We start from the raw sequence: 22137 nt of genomic DNA, 5'->3' as shown, positions 1-22137 counted from the left end.
GACCTGATCTAACCCACTGTGTTGTAGTCTAGACAGACCTGATCTAACCCACTGTGTTGTAGTCTAGACAGACCTGATCTAACCCACTGTGTTGTAGTCTAGACAGAGACCTTAGACCAGATCTAACCCACTGTGTTGTAGTCTAGACAGACAGATCTAACCCACTGTGTAGTAGTCTAGACAGACAGATCTAACCCACTGTGCTGTAGTCTAGACAGACCTGATCTAACCCACTGTGCTGTAGTCTAGACAGACCTGATCTAACCCACTGTGCTGTAGTCTAGACAGACCTGATCTAACCCACTGTGTTGTAGTCTAGACAGACCTGATCTAACCCACTGTGCTGTAGTCTAGACAGACCTGATCTAACCCACTGTGTTGTAGTCTAGACAGACCTGATCTAACCCACTGTGCTGTAGTCTAGACAGACCTGATCTAACCCACTGTGTTGTAGTCTAGACAGACAGATCTAACCCACTGTGTTGTAGTCTAGACAGACAGATCTAACCCACTGTGTTGTAGTCTAGACAGACCTGATCTAACCCACTGTGTTGTAGTCTAGACAGACCTGATCTAACCCACTGTGTTGTAGTCTAGACAGACCTGATCTAACCCACTGTGTTGTAGTCTAGACAGACCTGATCTAACCCACTGTGTTGTAGTCTAGACAGACCTGATCTAACCCACTGTGTTGTAGTCTAGACAGACCTGATCTAACCCACTGTGTTGTAGTCTAGACAGACAGATCTAACCCACTGTGTTGTAGTCTAGACAGACCTGATCTAACCCACTGTGTTGTAGTCTAGACAGACCTGATCTAACCCACTGTGTTGTAGTCTAGACAGACCTGATCTAACCCACTGTGTTGTAGTCTAGACAGACCTGATCTAACCCACTGTGTTGTAGTCTAGACAGACAGATCTAACCCACTGTGTTGTAGTCTAGACAGACAGATCTAACCCACTGTGCTGTAGTCTAGACAGACCTGATCTAACCCACTGTGCTGTAGTCTAGACAGACCTGATCTAACCCACTGTGTTGTAGTCTAGACAGACCTGATCTAACCCACTGTGTTGTAGTCTAGACAGACCTGATCTAACCCACTGTGCTGTAGTCTAGACAGACCTGATCTAACCCACTGTGCTGTAGTCTAGACAGACCTGATCTAACCCACTGTGCTGTAGTCTAGACAGACAGATCTAACCCACTGTGCTGTAGTCTAGACAGACAGATCTAACCCACTGTGCTGTAGTCTAGACAGACCTGATCTAACCCACTGTGTTGTAGTCTAGACAGACCTGATCTAACCCACTGTGTTGTAGTCTAGACAGACCTGATCTAACCCACTGTGTTGTAGTCTAGACAGATCAGATCTAACCCACTGTGCTGTAGTCTAGACAGACCTGATCTAACCCACTGTGCTGTAGTCTAGACAGACAGATCTAACCCACTGTGCTGTAGTCTAGACAGACCTGATCTAACCCACTGTGCTGTAGTCTAGACAGACCTGATCTAACCCACTGTGTTGTAGTCTAGACAGACAGATCTAACCCACTGTGTTGTAGTCTAGACAGACCTGATCTAACCCACTGTGTTGTAGTCTAGACAGACCTGATCTAACCCACTGTGTTGTAGTCTAGACAGACCTGATCTAACCCACTGTGTTGTAGTCTAGACAGACCTGATCTAACCCACTGTGTTGTAGTCTAGACAGACCTGATCTAACCCACTGTGTTGTAGTCTAGACAGATCAGATCTAACCCACTGTGTTGTAGTCTAGACAGACCTGATCTAACCCACTGTGTTGTAGTCTAGACAGACCTGATCTAACCCACTGTGTTGTAGTCTAGACAGACCTGATCTAACCCACTGTGTTGTAGTCTAGACAGACCTGATCTAAACCACTGTGTTGTAGTCTAGACAGACCTGATCTAACCCACTGTGTTGTAGTCTAGACAGATCTGATCTAACCCACTGTGTTGTAGTCTAGACAGACCTGATATAACCCACTGTGTTGTAGTCTAGACAGACCTGATCTAACCCACTGTGTTGTAGTCTAGACAGACCTGATCTAACCACTGTGTTGTAGTCTAGACAGACCTGATCTAACCCACTGTGTTGTAGTCTAGACAGACCAGATCTAACCCACTGTGTTGTAGTCTAGACAGACAGATCTAACCCACTGTGTAGTAGTCTAGACAGACAGATCTAACCCACTGTGCTGTAGTCTAGACAGACCTGATCTAACCCACTGTGCTGTAGTCTAGACAGACCTGATCTAACCCACTGTGCTGTAGTCTAGACAGACCTGATCTAACCCACTGTGCTGTAGTCTAGACAGACCTGATCTAACCCACTGTGCTGTAGTCTAGACAGACCTGATCTAACCCACTGTGTTGTAGTCTAGACAGACCTGATCTAACCCACTGTGCTGTAGTCTAGACAGACCTGATCTAACCCACTGTGTTGTAGTCTAGACAGACCTGATCTAACCCACTGTGCTGTAGTCTAGACAGACCTGATCTAACCCACTGTGTTGTAGTCTAGACAGACAGATCTAACCCACTGTGTTGTAGTCTAGACAGACAGATCTAACCCACTGTGTTGTAGTCTAGACAGACCTGATCTAACCCACTGTGTTGTAGTCTAGACAGACCTGATCTAACCCACTGTGTTGTAGTCTAGACAGACCTGATCTAACCCACTGTGTTGTAGTCTAGACAGACCTGATCTAACCCACTGTGTTGTAGTCTAGACAGACCTGATCTAACCCACTGTGTTGTAGTCTAGACAGACCTGATCTAACCCACTGTGTTGTAGTCTAGACAGACAGATCTAACCCACTGTGTTGTAGTCTAGACAGACCTGATCTAACCCACTGTGTTGTAGTCTAGACAGACCTGATCTAACCCACTGTGTTGTAGTCTAGACAGACCTGATCTAACCCACTGTGTTGTAGTCTAGACAGACCTGATCTAACCCACTGTGTTGTAGTCTAGACAGACAGATCTAACCCACTGTGTTGTAGTCTAGACAGACAGATCTAACCCACTGTGCTGTAGTCTAGACAGACCTGATCTAACCCACTGTGCTGTAGTCTAGACAGACCTGATCTAACCCACTGTGTTGTAGTCTAGACAGACCTGATCTAACCCACTGTGCTGTAGTCTAGACAGACCTGATCTAACCCACTGTGCTGTAGTCTAGACAGACCTGATCTAACCCACTGTGCTGTAGTCTAGACAGACCTGATCTAACCCACTGTGCTGTAGTCTAGACAGACAGATCTAACCCACTGTGCTGTAGTCTAGACAGACAGATCTAACCCACTGTGCTGTAGTCTAGACAGACCTGATCTAACCCACTGTGCTGTAGTCTAGACAGACCTGATCTAACCCACTGTGTTGTAGTCTAGACAGACCTGATCTAACCCACTGTGTTGTAGTCTAGACAGACCTGATCTAACCCACTGTGTTGTAGTCTAGACAGATCAGATCTAACCCACTGTGCTGTAGTCTAGACAGACAGATCTAACCCACTGTGTTGTAGTCTAGACAGACCTGATCTAACCCACTGTGTTGTAGTCTAGACAGACAGATCTAACCCACTGTGTTGTAGTCTAGACAGACCTGATCTAACCCACTGTGTTGTAGTCTAGACAGACCTGATCTAACCCACTGTGTTGTAGTCTAGACAGACCTGATCTAACCCACTGTTCTGTAGTCTGGTCTCTGTGGTATGTTAACCCACTGTGTTGTAGATCTATGAAGGTGATATGAAGAACAGGAACCATGACAGCAGTATGATCTATGAAGGTGATATGAAGAACAGGAACCATGACAGCAGTAGGATCTATGAAGGTGATATGAAGAACAGGAACCATGACAGCAGTATGATCTATGAAGGTGATATGAAGAACAGGAACCATGACAGCAGTATGATCTATGAAGGTGATATGAAGAACAGGAACCATGACAGCAGTAGGATCTATGAAGGTGATATAAAGAACAGGAACCATGACAGCAGTAGGATCTATGAAGGTGATATGAAGAACAGGAACCATGACAGCAGTATGATCTATGAAGGTGATATGAAGAACAGGAACCATGACAGCAGTAGGATCTATGAAGGTGATATAAAGAACAGGAACCATGACAGCAGTAGGATCTATGAAGGTGATATAAAGAACAGGAACCATGACAGCAGTAGGATCTATGAAGGTGATATGAAGAACAGGAACCATGACAGCAGTAGGATCTATGAAGGTGATATAAAGAACAGGAACCATGACAGCAGTAGGATCTATGAAGGTAATATCAGGTAGCACTGATCTATCCAATGAATATAGGAAACACTGCTGAGAGGACCATGACATTGGTTAACCTTTGATATAAATCCCTATGCTGTCAGGTGGTTCCTTGTTAGTACAGTATGAGATGAGAGCCAGACAGGCAGATATAAACTCTATGGCTGTGCCAGGAACAGACTGAAACAGGCTTAACAGGCTAATGGTTTCACTGGTCCCATAGAACGGGATGCTACAGTACATGACAACCTAGATATGATGAATGGCCCATACTTGTCACTCAAAACTTCCTACATCGTAAACTATGCAGGCCAGCTGTGTGCATCAAATACCTGAGATACTGTTGTTTTGTTTTCCACATTGCTAAGATGTTACTGTGGCGTGTGGAGCGTGCTGCGTGCATCAATCCTTCATCTGAGACAGCTAGAGTTCCCCTGAAGGAGGGTGAGAGAGAGAGGAGTGAGGAAGGGAGGGGTGTGGGAGGCAGGAGGAGGAGAGGGTTGATGTGCTTTTTATCTCTCTCTCTCTCTGGCGTGGTGACCCAGGGAATCATGAATGTGAAGGTTGTTAAAGAGACATGGAGGCCTGGAGGAGGCCTGGGGGAGGAGGCCTGGAGGAGGCCTGGAGGAGGAGGCCTGGAGGAGGAGGCCTGGAGGAGACCTGGACAGACTGGACTGACTGACTGACAACAGCTGGGAGGTAGAGGGGTGGGGGGTGAGACGGGGGAGATAGGGAAGGGAGAGAGAGAGGGGTAAAGGAAGAGATGGACATTGGAGAGAGAAAACAGATGGAGAGAGACAGGAAATGGAGAGAGACAGGAGATGGAGAGAGAGGAGATGGAGTGAGACAGGAAATGGAGAGAGACAGGAGATGGAGAGAGACAGGAGATGGAGAGAGAGGAGATGGAGAGAGACAGGAAATGGAGAGAGAGGGGATAGAGAGAGAGGAGATGAAGAGAGACAGGAGATGGAGAGAGACAGGAGATGAGAGAGACAGGAGATGGAGAGAGACAGGAGATAGAGAAAGAGGAGATGGAGAGAAAGGAGATGGAGATGGAGAGAGAGAGGAGATGGAGAGTTAGCAGGCAACATAAGACTGACAAAACTGAATTGAATGGATTGACAATTTTAGTTAGTAAGTTTATAGATTTTGTGCCAATGATGAAAATCCCATTAACAGTACCGTAAAGCTACAGTACAGGTCCTCTTTATGTTAACTGAGCACCTTTCAGAATGAAGCCCCAGCCAATCCACTACAGTCATTATAGTGGCAATCCCAGACTCAACACTCTCTCACACTGTTATTCCAAAACCTCCTCCCAAATGGAACAGAAAAATGAAAAGGTGCAGACATGTTTTTTTTAACATTATGACTAAGTTAGTTCTCAGCAGATCAGACGTGCAGTGAGTGCAGCAGACATGTTTTGGAACTTGTATGTTTGTATTCGGATTTGAGTGGGTGATTTTTCCCTTTCCTTGGGGGTTGTCTCTTTAAGTGTCTGCCCAAACAAACAGACACTTGAGGAGTGGTGTGGTGGGACTGGTAAACACCAGGAATACAAGAGCACCTTGAAAAGCCCTCTCTCTCCCCCCATCTCTCTGCCTCTCTCACTGTCCCCTCTCTCTCTCTCCCCCCATCTCTCTGCCTCTCTCACTGTCCCCCCTCTCTCTCTCCCCCATCTCTCTCTCTCTCTCTCTCTCTCTCTCTCTCCATCTCTCTGCCTCTCTCTCTCTCCCCCATCTCTCTCTCTCTCTCTCTCCCCCCATCTCGCTGCCTCTCTCACTGTCCCCTCTCTCTCTCTCTCTCCCCCATCTCTCTCTCTCTCTCTCTGCCTCTCTCACTGTCCCCTCTCTCTCTCTCTCTCTCTCTCTCTCTCTCTCTCTCTCTCTCTCTCTCCCCCCCATCTCTCTGCCTCTCTCACTGTCCCCTCTCTCTCTCTCTCTCTCTCTCTCCCCATCTCTCTGCCTCTCTCACTGTCCCCTCTCTCTCTCTCCCCCATCTCTCTCTCTCTCTCTCTGCCTCTCTCACTGTCCCCTCTCTCTCTCTCTCTCTCTCTCTCTCTCTCTCTCTCTCTCTCTCTCTCTCTCTCTCTCCCCCATCTCTCTCTCTCTCTCTCTCTCTCTCTCTCTCTCTCCCCATCTCTCTGCCTCTCTCTCTCTCCCCCATCTCTCTCTCTCTCTCTCTCCCCCCATCTCGCTGCCTCTCTCACTGTCCCCTCTCTCTCTCCCCCATCTCTCTCTCTCTCTCTCTGCCTCTCTCACTGTCCCCTCTCTCTCTCCCCCCCATCTCTCTGCCTCTCTCACTGTCCCCTCTCTCTCTCTCTCTCTCTCTCTCCCCATCTCTCTGCCTCTCTCACTGTCCCCTCTCTCTCTCTCTCTCTCTCTCCCCATCTCTCTGCCTCTCTCACTGTCCCCTCTCTCTCTCTCTCTCTCTCTCTCTCTCCCCCCATCTCTCTGCCTCTCTCACTGTCCCCTCTCTCTCTCTCTCTCTCTCTCTCTCTCTCTCTCTCTCTCTCTCTCTCTCTCTCTCTCTCTCTCTCTCTCTCTCTCTCTCTCTCCATCTCTCTCTCCATCTCTCTGCCTCTCTCACTGTCCCCCCCCTCTCTCTCTCTCTCTCTCTCTCTCTCTCTCTCTCTCTCTCTCTCTCTCTCTCTCTCTCCCCCCATCTCTCTGCCTCTCTCACTGTCCCCTCTCTCTCTCTCTCTCTCTCTCTCTCCCCTCATCTCTCTGTCTCTCTCAATGTCCCCTCTCTCTCTCTCTCTCTCTCTCTCTCTCTCTCTCTCTCTCTCTCTCTCTCTCTCTCTCTCTCTTCCCATCTCTCTCTCTCTCTCTCTCTCCTCCCCCCCATCTCTCTGCCTCTCTCTCTCTCTCTCTCTCTCTCTCTCTCTCTCTCTCTCTCTCTCTCTCTCTCTCTCTCTCTCTCTCTCTCTCTCTCTCTCTCTCTCGCTCTCTCTCTCTCTCTCTCTCTCCTCCCCCCATCTCTCTGCCTCTCTCACTCCCCTCTCTCTCTCTTTCTCTCTCGCTCTCTCGCTCTCTCCCTCTCTGGTCGCAGATCTTGGCCAGTTCTCAGAGCCTCTCAGTGAGTCTTAAGTAGACCACACGGTTAAAGCAACAAACCTGCTCCCATGAGTAAACATAGAACAGACCAGACTCGGGTTCACATACAGACAGACAGACAGACAGACAGACAGACAGACAGACAGACAGACAGACAGACAGACAGACAGACAGACAGACAGACAGACAGACAGACAGACAGACAGACAGACAGACGCCCTCATCCGTTAGACCTGGAGAGAGGAAAGGAGAGAGAGATGGAAAGGGAGAGAGAGAGCAAGATCACTGTCTAAACTGAGAGAAAGGGATATAGAGAGAGGAAGGCAGAGGGAAGGGAGCGAGCGAAAGAGTGAGATGGAAAGTAAGAATGCAGTAGAGAGAGAGAGAGAGAGAGAGGGTGAGGGCTGTCAAGGCTCAGCTCTGGTTTGTACCTCAGCCGTGACATGTGGATGTACAGTATGAAGATGAATGCAGCAGTGTATCGTCTCACAGTCAATAGTCAACACACTTTCAATTGACCTACAGTACCTGTTGCCAGTTAACTCAATGATAGACTGTCAAACAGACAGAGTCTGGCCTAAAGAGATGAATCATTTAACTCTATGGTCTGGAATAGTAAGCGCCTGAAGTTTTTCCTGGCCACATGGCTTGACCAGGAAGAACTCCTGTCCCTAATCCCAGTGAATGATAGAAACATGGCCATGTTGTTGTTCTTCTCCATACAGAGGCTGAAGGCGGCGCTCGCGCACCACCCGGGAGCCATCGCCAACGGCAACATGAACAGCATGGGTCACATGATGGAAATGATGTCATCGCGGCAGCAGCAGGAGCAGGGGGGCGGCCACCACCACCTTCACCCCTCCCACCCTCACCAGCACCTGCCGGCTCCGCCCCACAGCCACGCCTACCAGCACCACCCCCACCATCACCACAGCGGCCACAGCCAGGGCGGGCACCACCACCCACAGGGCCACAACCCCCATCACAACTCCCACCCGCCTCACCTCCACCCTGGACACCCACACCAGACCTCACCCCCGCCTCACCTCCACCCTGGACACCCACACCAGACCTCACCCCACCCTCCACTTCATTCTGGACCAGGGTCACATTCACAGGTTAGCACTCACAAGTGATTCTTTCCCCACGCATAGGTACCGGAGCCAGAGGTAGAGGAAGGTAAATATCAGAACCATTCATGTATAGACAGAGGTTTATGAAGGTTTGTCACAAAACCAAAGCATGGCAAGTACCTACTAAAACCACATGTGAAGCCAAAAGCACCTACTTTAACCCAAACCATAACAGTTCAGTCCTGCACTTTAACAGTCTGGTAGACAGACAGCCATTAGTGGTTTGGTTTAAATGCAGTAGAGGAAATGACATTACAAATTCACTGTAAAGCGCCGGGGCTGGTCAGACACATTTTCCTTCAGCCGTGGGCCGTGGCCATACTGCCAAGAAGAGGTACCTGGCAACAGACACAAAGGTCAGTTTTTCCTTTGAGGTTGGTCAGCTGCAGATCAGTCTCAGTGGTCAGGAGGGTCAGTTGGAGGTTGTAAACTGTCTGGGCTCCAGGGCTTCACCCTTAATCTTAAATACCTCACACGCACTCGTTTGGGGAGTTTAGGCCTTTACTCTGTTAGGTTGCTATAACATATATACTGGGCTTCAGTCAGTCAGTCCAGTGGTCACAACATGTTCCAGGTGTTGTAGGGTTAGGATAATGTACAGACCAGGGCTTCAGTCAGTCAGTCCAGTGGTCACAACATGTTCCAGGTGTTGTAGGGTTAGGATAATGTACAGACCAGGGCTTCAGTCAGTCAGTCCAGTGGTCACAACATGTTCCAGGTGTTGTAGGGTTAGGATAATGTACAGACCAGGGCTTCAGTCAGTCAGTCCAGTGGTCACAACATGTTCCAGGTGTTGTAGGGTTAGGATAATGTACAGACCAGGGCTTCAGTCTGTCAGTCCAGTGGTCACAACATGTTCCAGGTGTTGTAAGCCTATAAGACTGGCCTGGGTTATTAGCACTAGTCATGGAGAGCTGACAGAACAAACACACAGCCTAGCATCAACTAACAATACATACTGTTATTGTCTTTGGTTTTCACCTATATTTGACATTGATTCAAACATTTGTCCCAGGACTGATGTTGTGATGTTGACATGGAAGTTAGTGATGTAAATTACAATAAGGTCAAAGGTTAACTAAGACCATTAATGTACATTTGACTGTTGAGCCATTAGGACCCCTCCCATGTATGTTCTAAATATATCCTTCTGTACCAGTAAAACATTACAACAACACTGGCTGTACACACAGCCGCCATCAAAGCAACTGGTACTTTCCACCATCCTCCTGAAAACAGTAATGATCTGAGGACTGAAAGCACTTGACCCATGCCAAGTATATGTCAGGACCAGTCAGTGGGCATACTGAGGGGTTTTAGAAAGCAAAGCAGGCTCTTTCTGACTGTGTGTCTGTGAGGGTTAGGCTGAGTGGAGGTGGGCGGTGGAAAACGGTGTCCTGACACTTCTTTAACAAGGCGAGCAGGGCTGCTCTGTAAATCAGTCCAGTTACTCACTCACCCACCCACCTGCTCCTGACTGACTGACTGACTGATTGACTGACTGACTGACTGACTGACTGACGCCCTCAGATGGGGAAGAAGTGGTGGGGAGGGGGAGGGCACTTGGCATGGGCATAATTTTGTTTTTAGGGAAGTGGCCGTGAATAGTGATTTTAAACAGGTAGAGTAGGGAATGTGAATAGTGATTTTAAACATGTAGAGTAGGGACTGTGAATAGTGATTTTAAACAGGTAGAGTAGGGACTGTGAATAGTGATTTTAAACAGGTAGAGTAGGGACTGTGAATAGTGACTTTAAACAGGTAGACTAGGGACTGTAAATAGTGACATTAAACAGGCAGAGTAGGGACTGTGAAGAGTGATTTTAAACAGGTAGAGTAGGGACTGTGAATAGTGATTTTAAACATGTAGAGTAGGGACTGTGAATAGTGATTTTAAACAGGTAGAGTAGGGACTGTGAATAGTGATTTTAAACAGGTAGAGTAGGGACTGTGAATAGTGACTTTAAACAGGTAGACTAGGGACTGTAAATAGTGACATTAAACAGGCAGAGTAGGGACTGTGAAGAGTGATTTTAAACAGGTAGAGTAGGGACTGTGAATAGTGATTTTAAACAGGTAGAGTAGGGACTGTGAATAGTGACGTTAAACAGGTAGACTAGGGACTGTAAATAGTGACATTAAACAGGCAGAGTAGGGACTGTGAAGAGTGATTTTAAACAGGTAGAGTAGGGACTGTGAATAGTGATTTTAAACAGGTAGAGTAGGGACTGTGAATATTGACTTTAAACATGTAGAGTAGGGACTGTGAATAGTGACTTTAAACATGTAGAGTAGGGACTGTGAATAGTGACTTTAAACAGGTAGAGTAGGGACTGTGAATAGTGACTTTAAACATGTAGAGTAGGGACTGTGAATAGTGATTTTAAACAGGTAGAGTAGGGACTGTGAATAGTGACTTTAAACATGTAGAGTAGGGACTGTGAATATTGACTTTAAACATGTAGAGTAGGGACTGTGAATATTGACTTTAAACATGTAGAGTAGGGACTGTGAATAGTGACTTTAAACATGTAGAGTAGGGACTGTGAATAGTGACTTTAAACATGTAGAGTAGGGACTGTGAATAGTGATTTTAAACAGGTAGAGTAGGGACTGTGAATAGTGACTTTAAACATGTAGAGTAGGGACCGTGAATAGTGATTTTAAACAGGTAGAGTAGGGACCGTGAATAGTGACTTTAAACAGGTACAGTAGGGACTGTGAATAGTGACTTTAAACAGGTACAGTAGGGACTGTGAATAGTGACTTTAAACATGTAGAGTAGGGACCGTGAATAGTGACTTTAAACAGGTACAGTAGGGACTGTGAATAGTGATTTTAAACAGGTAGAGTAGGGACCGTGAATAGTGACTTTAAACAGGTACAGTAGGGACTGTGAATCGTGATTTTAAACAGGTAGAGTAGGGACTCTGAATAGTGATTTTAAACAGGTAGAGTAGGGACTGTGAATAGTGACTTTAAACAGGTAGAGTAGGGACTGTGAATAGTGACTTTAAACATGTAGAGTAGGGACTGTGAATAGTGACTTTAAACAGGTAGAGTAGGGACCGTGAATAGTGACTTTAAACAGGTAGAGTAGGACTGTGAATAGTGACTTTAAACAGGTAGAGTAGGGACTGTGAATAGTGACTTTAAACAGGTAGAGTAGGGACTGTGAATAGTGACTTTAAACAGGTAGAGTAGGGACTGTGAATAGTGACTTTAAACAGGTAGAGTAGGGACTGTGAATAGTGACTTTAAACAGGTAGAGTAGGGACTGTGAATAGTGACTTTAAACAGGTAGAGTAGGGACTGTGAATAGTGACTTTAAACAGGTAGAGTAGGGACTGTGAATAGTGACTTTAAACAGGTAGAGTAGGGACTGTGAATAGTGACTTTAAACAGGTAGAGTAGGGACTGTGAATAGTGACTTTAAACAGGTAGAGTAGGGACTGTGAATAGTGACTTTAAACAGGTAGAGTAGGGACTGTGAATAGTGACTTTAAACAGGTAGAGTAGGGACTGTGAATAGTGACTTTAAACAGGTAGAGTAGGGACTGTGAATAGTGACTTTAAACAGGTAGAGTAGGTACTGTGAATAGTGACTTTAAACAGGTAGAGTAGGGAGTAGGGACCGTGAATAGTGACTTTAAACAGGTACAGTAGGGACTGTGAATAGTGACTTTAAACAGGTAGAGTAGGTACTGTGAATAGTGACTTTAAACATGTAGAGTAGGGACTGTGAATAGTGACTTTAAACAGGTAGAGTAGAAGTATAGAACCAGGAGGGTACAACCAATTCAGCTAGGTTAAGACTTTCATGAGATGTTAGAGTAGACGAAACATGGAAATGAGACATGGTTGAAGTCCTTCTTAGTGACCTGTAAATGCGGAAGACACATTTCAGTTGAAGGCATTCAGTTGTACAACTGACTAGGTATCCCCCTTTACAACTGACTAGGTATCCCCCTTTCCTTTTCCTTTCCCTTTGTGTGTGTGACCTCGTTCTCTCTCTCTCTCTCTCTCTCTCTAGTTGTCCCCGGCGGCCCAGCAGATGCAGCCGAGCCAGACGATGCAGTCTCCGACCCCTAGCGGTGGGCGCCGCAGGCGGACGGTGGACGAGGACCCTGACGAACGGCGGCGGAAGTTTCTGGAGAGAAACCGAGCGGCGGCCACGCGATGCAGACAGAAGAGGAAAGTATGGGTGGTGTCACTGGAGAAGAAGGCTGAAGAGCTGACCCAGACCAACATGCAGCTTCTGGTAGGATATATGTGGACTAGATGGTTATGTCGCAAATACCACACTAGTCCCTATTTAATGCACTACTTTTGACCAGGGCCCATAGGGCCAATAGAGCTCTGGTCAAAAGTAGTGAGCTTATATAGGGAATATGGTGCTATTTGGGACGTGTTGTAGGTCTTCACATTAGACTTTTATGTTCAAAAAGCAGGGAGATGTAGTACATAAGTTCTCCACTGCAGGGCCACACACCTTTGATGGGGCAGGTGCTCAGAGTGAAAACACTTGTTCTGCTACTGACAGGGGTGACCCGCAGCTGACCCCTTCCCTGAAAAGACACTAAACATTTAATAAAAAGTCATTTGTTTGAAAAAACAGCATTTCACTACACCTGCAATAACATCTGCTAAATATGTGTATGTGACCAATAAAATTTGATTTGATTTTAATCAAAAGGGACCTTTTTTTCATAAGAGGGCAAAAGGGCAGATGCTCCAGCACCCCTAGAGCTCCATCTGTGTACGTGCCTGCACCCCTAGAGTTCCATCTGTGTACGTGCCTGCACCCCTAGAGTTCCATCTGTGTACGTGCCTGCACCCCTAGAGTTCCATCTGTGTACGTGGCTGCACCCCTAGAGTTCCATCTGTGTACGTGCCTGCACCCCTAGAGTTCCATCTGTGTACGTGCCTGCACCCCTAGAGTTCCATCTGTGTACGTGCCTGCACCCCTAGAGCTCCATCTGTGTATGTGCCTGTACCCCTAGAGTTCCATCTGTGTACGTGCCTGCACCCCTAGAGCTCCATCTGTGTACGTGCCTGCACCCCTAGAGCTCCATCTGTGTACGTGCCTGCACCCCTAGAGCTCCATCTGTGTACGTGCCTGCAACCCTAGAGTTCCATCTGTGTATGTGCCTGTACCCCTAGAGTTCCATCTGTGTACGTGCCTGCACCCCTAGAGCTCCATCTGTGTACGTGCCTGCACCCCTAGAGCTCCATCTGTGTACGTGCCTGCACCCCTAGAGTTCCATCTGTGTACGTGCCTGCACCCCTAGAGTTCCATCTGTGTACGTGCCTGCACCACTGTGTACAGCATTCTAAATCAAGTTTAGTGAATTGAATTGAATGCTGCTCAACTCTTGTAAAAGTTAGGTAGCACCCATCTCCAACCCAGACCTTCTTTCTTTCTCCAACTCTACCAATGGTTGTTTTCCTTTCATCCACACGTCTCTGCTTATCTATAGTTCAGATCATGAAGACCAAACACTTTCAATGTGTTTGATGTTCTTTCAACCTGGGAGGAGAACTGCTCCACTAAACTCAGACATACTGCCACTCTCCCTTGTTATAGTTATAGGGGCTTGTTGTAATTCAGTCTTTTGTTACGTAGGGGCTTGTTGTAGTTCAGTCTGTTGTTCCGTAGGGGCTTGTTGTAGTTCAGTCTGTTGTTCCGTAGGGGCTTGTTGTAATTCAGTCTGTTGTTCCGTAGGGGCTTGTTGTAGTTCAGTCTGTTGTTCCGTAGGGGCTTGTTGTAGTTCAGTCTGTTGTTCCGTAGGGGCTTGTTGTAGTTCAGTCTGTTGTTCCGTAGGGGCTTGTTGTAGTTCAGTCTGTTGTTCCGTAGGGGCTTGTTGTAATTCAGTCTGTTGTTCCGTAGGGGCTTGTTGTAGTTCAGTCTGTTGTTCCGTAGGGGCTTGTTGTAGTTCAGTCTGTTGTTCCGTAGGTGCTTGTTGTAGTTCAGTCTGTTGTTCCGTAGGGGCTTGTTGTAGTTCAGTCTGTTGTTCCGTAGGGGCTTGTTGTAATTCAGTCTGTTGTTCCGTAGGGGCTTGTTGTAATTCAGTCTGTTGTTCCGTAGGGGCTTGTTGTAGTTCAGTCTGTTGTTCCGTAGGGGCTTATTGTAATTCAGTCTGTTGTTCCGTAGGGGCTTGTTGTAATTCAGTCTGTTGTTCCGTAGGGGCTTGTTGTAGTTCAGTCTGTTGTTCCGTAGGGGCTTGTTGTAGTTCAGTCTGTTGTTCCGTAGGGGCTTGTTGTAGTTCAGTCTGTTGTTCCGTAGGGGCTTGTTGTAATTCAGTCTGTTGTTCCGTAGGGGCTTGTTGTAGTACAGTCTGTTGTTCCGTAGGGGCTTGTTGTAATTCAGTCTGTTGTTCCGTAGGGGCTTGTTGTAGTTCAGTCTGTTGTTCCGTAGGGGCTTGTTGTAATTCAGTCTGTTGTTCCGTAGGGGCTTGTTGTAATTCAGTCTGTTGTTCCGTAGGGGCTTGTTGTAATTCAGTCTGTTGTTCCGTAGGGGCTTGTTGTAGTTCAGTCTGTTGTTCCGTAGGGGCTTGTTGTAATTCAGTCTGTTGTTCCGTAGGGGCTTGTTGTAGTTCAGTCTGTTGTTCCGTAGGGGCTTGTTGTAGTTCAGTCTGTTGTTCCGTAGGGGCTTGTTGTAATTCAGTCTGTTGTTCCGTAGGGGCTTATTGTAATTCAGTCTGTTGTTCCGTAGGGGCTTGTTGTAATTCAGTCTGTTGTTCCGTAGGGGCTTGTTGTAATTCAGTCTGTTGTTCCGTAGGGGCTTGTTGTAGTTCAGTCTGTTGTTCCGTAGGGGCTTGTTGTAATTCAGTCTGTTGTTCCGTAGGGGCTTGTTGTAGTTCAGTCTGTTGTTCCGTAGGGGCTTGTTGTAGTTCAGTCTGTTGTTCCGTAGGGGCTTGTTGTAATTCAGTCTGTTGTTCCGTAGGGGCTTATTGTAATTCAGTCTGTTGTTCCGTAGGGGCTTGTTGTAATTCAGTCTGTTGTTCCGTAGGGGCTTGTTGTAGTTCAGTCTGTTGTTCCGTAGGGGCTTGTTGTAATTCAGTCTGTTGTTCCGTAGGGGCTTGTTGTAATTCAGTCTGTTGTTCCGTAGGGGCTTGTTGTAATTCAGTCTGTTGTTCCGTAGGGGCTTGTTGTAATTCAGTCTGTTGTTCCGTAGGGGCTTGTTGTAATTCAGTCTGTTGTTCCGTAGGGGCTTGTTGTAATTCAGTCTGTTGTTCCGTAGGGGCTTGTTGTAGTTCAGTCTGTTGTTCCGTAGGGGCTTGTTGTAATTCAGTCTGTTGTTCCGTAGGGGCTTGTTGTAGTTCAGTCTGTTGTTCCGTAGGGGCTTGTTGTAATTCAGTCTGTTGTTCCGTAGGGGCTTGTTGTAGTTCAGTCTGTTGTTCCGTAGGGGCTTGTTGTAATTCAGTCTGTTGTTCCGTAGGGGCTTGTTGTAGTTCAGTCTGTTGTTCCGTAGGGGCTTGTTGTAGTTCAGTCTGTTGTTCCGTAGGGGCTTGTTGTAATTCAGTCTGTTGTTCCGTAGTGGCTTGTTGTAATTCAGTCTGTTGTTCCAAAGGGGCTTGTTGTAGTTCAGTCCGTTGTTCCGTAGGGGCTTGTTGTAATTCATTCTGTTGTTCCGTAGGGGCTTGTTGTAGTTCTAGGAAGCAGACACTCAGAGATACAGACAATTTTCAACCATAAATCAAAACCAGCCCCTGAAATGATGTCTGTCTTTTGACATTCCTAACAATAAGCTGGTTCATTTATTTGCCGTAGTTTTATTCAATTCCAATTAAGATTGAAATCTTAATCCTGTAATTGTACATGGTTTTAGCAATGATAATAAACGTAATCGCAGTAATGAATGTTTATTGTGAGTTTTGCAGTGAGGCTTAAACAAGCTATTTTCCTTTTATAAAAAATGTGCCTTTATCAAGAATCTATTCAACAACAAAAAAAGCTGAATTTATTCACCAAGCAAATATAATCACTCAGTCCAGCTAACAGTAAATCTCTCTTATTGTGCTCAAAATGTGTGTAGGCTGGGTAACTGTAAAGCACTTTGTGGAGACTGCTGATGTAAAAGGGGCTTTATTAAACACATTTGATTGCTTGTTTTCAGAATGAGGTGACCATGCTGAAGAACGAGGTGACCCAACTCAAGCAGCTCCTCCTCACCCATAAAGACTGCCCCATCACCACTCTGCAGAAAGACACCCAAGGTTACCTCAGTGAGTAGCTTGTTCGCGCACGCACACACACACACACACACACACACACACACACACACACACACACACACACACACACACACACACACACACACACACACACACACACACACACACACACACACACACGAAACCCCGAAACACACACACTCATCCCTGTGCCTTATCACTAGTATGCAGCTAAACCTGCATAGAGAACCTTCCCAGTTCTCCAGCCATACAGCCATACAGTGTCCCAGTTCTCCAGCCATACAGTGTCCCAGTTCTCCAGCCATACAGCCATACAGTGTCCCAGTTCTCCAGCCATACAGTGTCCCAGTTCTCCAGCCATACAGCCATGCAGTGTCCCAGTTCTCCAGCCATACAGCCATACAGTGTCCCAGTTCTCCAGCCATACAGCCATACAGTGTCCCAGTTCTCCAGCCATACAGCCATACAGTGTCCCAGTTCTCCAGCCATACAGCCATACAGTGTCTGTGTGTATGAGTCATAAGCAGTCCTGAGGTTAGGGTGTTCAGTCCAGGGTGGTGACAGTCAAGACATCCTGTCCCACACTCACCGCACTATGAGGACATATGGATCCTGCCATGTGTATCACACAGGGTGTACGGATGCTGGCAGGAGCCACGCTGTTTCATGGATGTGGGGCAGAGAGGCACTAGGATAGCACCTGGCCTGGAAGTCTGGTACTGGTCATCACCACCCCAGAGTATGAGGCCTGTTTTTCCATCAGAAGTGGACCGGAGCCATAGAAATAAACCACAGCTCTTGGTCGCTGCAGAGATTCCACTGAAAAAAGATGTCACTGACTGCCGACCGGCATCCAAACTCCCATGTCCCGTCCCGCCGGTCCCGATCCCCCTGCTGGTTATTGGACTGTTCCACAGCAGCAGAGTATGACATCAGAACCCCACCCTCTGATATGGATAGGAGTGACATTTCCATGTAATTATGAGAAGGCAGAAGGCCCTCCCTGTGCTGTGAGGCTTCAGCAGACAGGCAGAGGAAAATCAGGCTCACTTCCCCTCGCACTGCCCTGCTCTCAATGGCTCCTTGTTTAGAGGAGTAGACTGGGCTGGACTGACTGACTGGGAGAGACTTGCATTGATAAGCCCAGTCTGTCTGTGTACAGATGTCACTCCTAGTATGTTGTGGAAATGTATCAAGCATGTTTTCAAAGGGATAAAGTTTTTTTTTTAAATGCATGTTTATTTGACCCTTTTCATACATAGGACGCAGCTACAGTAACAGGTGGATAATTGATAACCTTTCAGACAATTTACAAAGCGTCTACCTTTTCAGACAGTAGAATTCTGCTCCGGCATAGAATGTTCTATTGTTTCCCTGACAACAATAAACATTGATTGATGGGGCGGCAGGTAGCCTAGTGGTTAGAGCATTGGACTAGTAACCGAAAGGTTGCAAGTTCAAATCCCCGAGCTGACATGGTAAAAAAATCTGTCGTTCTGCCCCTGAACAAGGCAGTTAACCCACTGTTCCTAGGCCGTCATTGTAAATAAGAATTTGTTCTTAACTGACTTGCCTAGTTAAATAAAAAAAAATGCTTTTGTTTTTCTGCAGTTTTTTATGGTACATGTGTTTTCTTTCTACTAAATGTATTTTAGTAATATTTGTCAGTCATTGTATTTAACAAACTTCAAAGTACTTTTCTTAGGAGCGAGTGGTCTGAGCGCAGGCAGATGAAGATCATTTGATTGACAGTTCTGGTTGCCTAGTGATGGATGTTAGCCCGGCTTCAGAAGCGGCAGTTAAATGCCCGTTCAGTGGTGCTTCAAAAGTAAAGGTTTCGTGGAGGTTTTAAAAAGCTGCAGTGTAACCTTTCAGACAGACAACAAACATGCCGAAGCCCAGGTGCTTTCAATGCGCCTCATTCCATTTGTCTGAAAGGAGTATATGATAGATGTTTGGTTGGAAAACACAATGTTCAGTGGTTTAAACTGTACATAGAAATATAACGATTCTATTTTTGGTGAAAATGAAGAGGTTGTTAACTGTTGGAGGTTGTTGCACCGTGTTTGTTTAGATAAACAGACATCTAGAGAGAGTTGTTCTATTGAGGGTTTCATGTTCACTACACATCCATTCATGTTGATACAAACACTGCACTCACACAGACATGACACACATCCCCTCACCCTGCGTGTTGTCCTCCTCCCCTCAGGTCCAGACAGCAGTCCAGCAGGCAGCCCGGCCCCAGCCTGCTCCCAGCAGCAGGTCATCCAGCACAACAACATCACCACCTCCAGCACAGCTGTAGGGGGCAGCACTGTGCACGGCCTGCCCAACCACCGCACAGACATCAACCCCATCCACTAGAGACAAGACAGAGAGAGACTACAGTACCCCCCCAGTCCGTACCCCAAACCCCCAAGCCGTACCCCCCGCCCCCAACCCCTACCTCCAGTCCGTAACCCCAGCCCCCAACTTGTACCCCCAGCCCGTACCCGTACCCGTACCCCCAGCCCCATCCCATCCCTGGTCTAACCCCCCTTCCCTGGCTCTCTGAGGGCTGTCTGTCTGTCAGTACGGGACGGGCGGCATCACACACTGCCTCCATCTCCAGGACCGGGTCCAGAGAAACCTCTGGAGGGAAACCTCTGGAGGGAAACCTCTGGAGGGAAACCTCTGGAGGGAAACCTCTGAAGGGAAACCTCTGGAGGGAAACCTCTGAAGGGAAACCTCTGGAGGGAAACCTCTGGAGGGAAACCTCTGGAAGGAAACCTCTGGAAGGAAACCTCTGAAGGGAAACCTCTGGAAGGAAACCTCTGGAGAGAAACCTCTGGAGAGAAACCTCTGAAGAGAAACCTCTGGAGAGAAACCTCTGGAGAGAAACCTCTGGAGAGAAACCTCTGAAGAGAAACCTCTGAAGAGAAACCTCTGGAGAGAGAAACTGCTGAAGAGAAACCTCTGGAGAGAAACCTCTGAAGAGAAACCTCGGAGGCCTGCAGGGCTGCTCTTTCTACAGTAGCTATAGTAGTATTTTTATAGACCTTTTTAACTAATATGTGTTCTCTGGGTTTGTCTTCGTTCTTATTTGTCTTCTATTTTTGTCTTATGGTTTTTATCTATTTTTTAATTTTTTATTTGTACTTTAGTTAAAAGGGAGTTTTGCAATTCATGCAGCATTAACCCGTGTGGCGTTTTTGTGATGTCATACCTCTGTTAGACCGACACCCCCACCGGGTCACTGTGGTGACACAGCAACGGGACATGAGCCTCAAACCGTCACCTCTGTGACACTCCCTAACGCCACCTCTGTGACCCTCCCTAACGTCACCTCTGTGACTATGTCTGCGTCTCAAATGGAACATTTTCCTCTATAAAGGCCACTACTTTTGACCAGAGCCTTATGGGTAAATGCCATTTGGGACGATTATCTGGTATGTGTGCTTGTGACTGATGGATTGACTAGCAGAGATTGAGTCTGAGTACCTCTGTCAGATAAGTATGTGTCAGATAGTTACTGTGTTGAATAGTGCAATGTTCTGGTTACATGTGTAACATACAGGGTATGTAGTGTCGTATGTAGGTACTTGATCAGATGCTTAGCTAAGAAAGTGTGTGGGATGCTACTGCCTCCATGTTGTTGTTGTTGATGTTTAACCAAGTCGAACTGTTGCCATGATCTGCTATTACTTGGTTACCCACCGGAATCTGGTGTTTCTATTGAATTATGCTCTTTTTCTAGAAAGGACCATGACTGTTACCCTAGCAACCCTTTGATGCTATTTAGAGGGCGTTACATGTAATGAAAGATTGAACGGTGTTGAGAATATGTTCAAATTGAAGCAATACATCCTAGTATTGTTGTTCTATCAGCCATATTGCCCTGCACTGTGACACCAGCTAGCCGAGGCCGCTCTGGAGGCTGTCCCCTGACCGCTGTCTCCTCCCCTCTCCTGGAGGCTGACCCCTGTCTCCTCCACTCTCCTGGAGGCTGACCCCTGACCGCTCTCGCCCACACTCTCCTGGAGGCTGTCCCCTGACCGCTCTCGCCCCCACTCTCCTGGAGGCTGTCCCCTGACCGCTCTCGCCCCCACTCTCCTGGAGGCTGACCCCTGTCTCCTCCAATCTCCTGGAGGCTGACCCCTGTCTCCGCAACTCTCCTGGAGGCTGACCCCTGACCCCTCCACTCTCCTGGATGCTGACCCCTGTCTCCACTCTCCTGGAGGCTGACCCCTGACCCCTGTCTCCTCCACTCTTCTGGAGGCTTACCCCTGTCTCCTGCACTCTCCTGGAGGCTGACCCCTGACTCCTCCACTCTCCTGGAGGCTGACCCTGTCTCCTCCACTCTCCTGGAGGCTGACCCCTGACCCCTCCACTCTCCTGGAGGCTGACTCCTGACCCCTGTCTCCTCCACTCTCCTGGAGGCTGACTCCTGACCCCTGTTTCCTCCACTCTCCTGGAGGCTGACTCCTGACCCATGTCTCCTCCACTCTCCAGGACCAAGTAAAGCTTTAAGAGACATCTCCTTTAGTGTAGTTCTAGTGTTGCTGCAGCCAGGCTTCCAGAATCAGCGGCACATTCCAAATGACCTGAACATTCCAGATATGAGCCTTGCGTTGTCCTCTGTCTGCCTCAATATCTCAGGTGGGGTTGTCATACTGTAGGTGACATATAGAGAGAGATATGAGGCGAGAGAGTTGATTGATTCTATGCTTTTGTAGTATGACTGTCAGTGTGTGTTTGACAGTTAAAGAATGATTGGCTGAGTTTCTATCCCTTTATAATGAAAAGGTCTTACTACAATCTCTAACGAGGCTCAGCAGTTTTAGCCGAATGCTTTCCAAAACATCACAACGTGCCTGAACTTCTCTGTCTTTTTTTATTACTAAATGGAATGTCAATTGTTTCAAATACCTTTTAATCATCATTAACTTTTCCATTGAGCTATCAAGCCTTTATAAGTCATTGTTTCCCCCAGTCTCGGTGAGTGTAGCGTTGATGGACACTGTGTGTCTGCTGTTGGTGTGTTTTTATGCCATTTAGCAGAGGCTTTTATTCAAACCATGTAGTCATGTATGCATTCTTTATGTGTGGATGGTCACGGGAATCAAACCCACTATCCTGTTGTTGCAAGTGTCATGCTCTACCAACTGACCTACAGAGGACCAGTGTGTTGTCAGGGAGTTTAGTCTGTAAGGGCAAAACCAGCTGGCTGACTGACCAGGGAGGAAAAAGCTGACCTTCCGTCTAACCTCTAACCTCTGACCTCTCCATTCCAGCTCCAACCCAGCTGTCCCACAGACAGGCTGACATGTCACTGTGTGTGTGTGTGTGTGTGTGTGTGTGTGTGTGTGTGTGTGTGTGAGTGTTTTCCATCAACACATCTTCCAACAGCCCTAACCAGTAGGAAAGCTCAATATTCACTTTAGTTTTGACCACAACTCTGT

General features: G+C 47.1%; 1 protein-coding gene across 1 annotated transcript in view; it reads left to right on the top strand.

The window, feature by feature from the left end:
• Positions 1-19060, top strand: part of creb5b (cAMP responsive element binding protein 5b) — an 83762-nt gene extending 64702 nt beyond the window's left edge. Inside the window, exons 7-10 of the mRNA XM_038985495.1 lie at positions 8088-8480; positions 12529-12756; positions 16615-16723; positions 18906-19060. Of these exons, the coding sequence (XP_038841423.1) occupies positions 8088-8480; positions 12529-12756; positions 16615-16723; positions 18906-19060 (885 nt within the window). The remainder of the gene's footprint in view (positions 1-8087; positions 8481-12528; positions 12757-16614; positions 16724-18905) is intronic.
• Positions 19061-22137: the final 3077 nt, after the last annotated feature.

Source organism: Salvelinus namaycush, unplaced genomic scaffold (genome assembly GCF_016432855.1).
Source record: "Salvelinus namaycush isolate Seneca unplaced genomic scaffold, SaNama_1.0 Scaffold34, whole genome shotgun sequence".
Lineage (NCBI taxonomy): Eukaryota > Metazoa > Chordata > Actinopteri > Salmoniformes > Salmonidae > Salvelinus > Salvelinus namaycush.
Note: the sequence above shows the minus strand (reverse complement) of the source record. Positions and strands in the feature narration are given on the sequence as shown.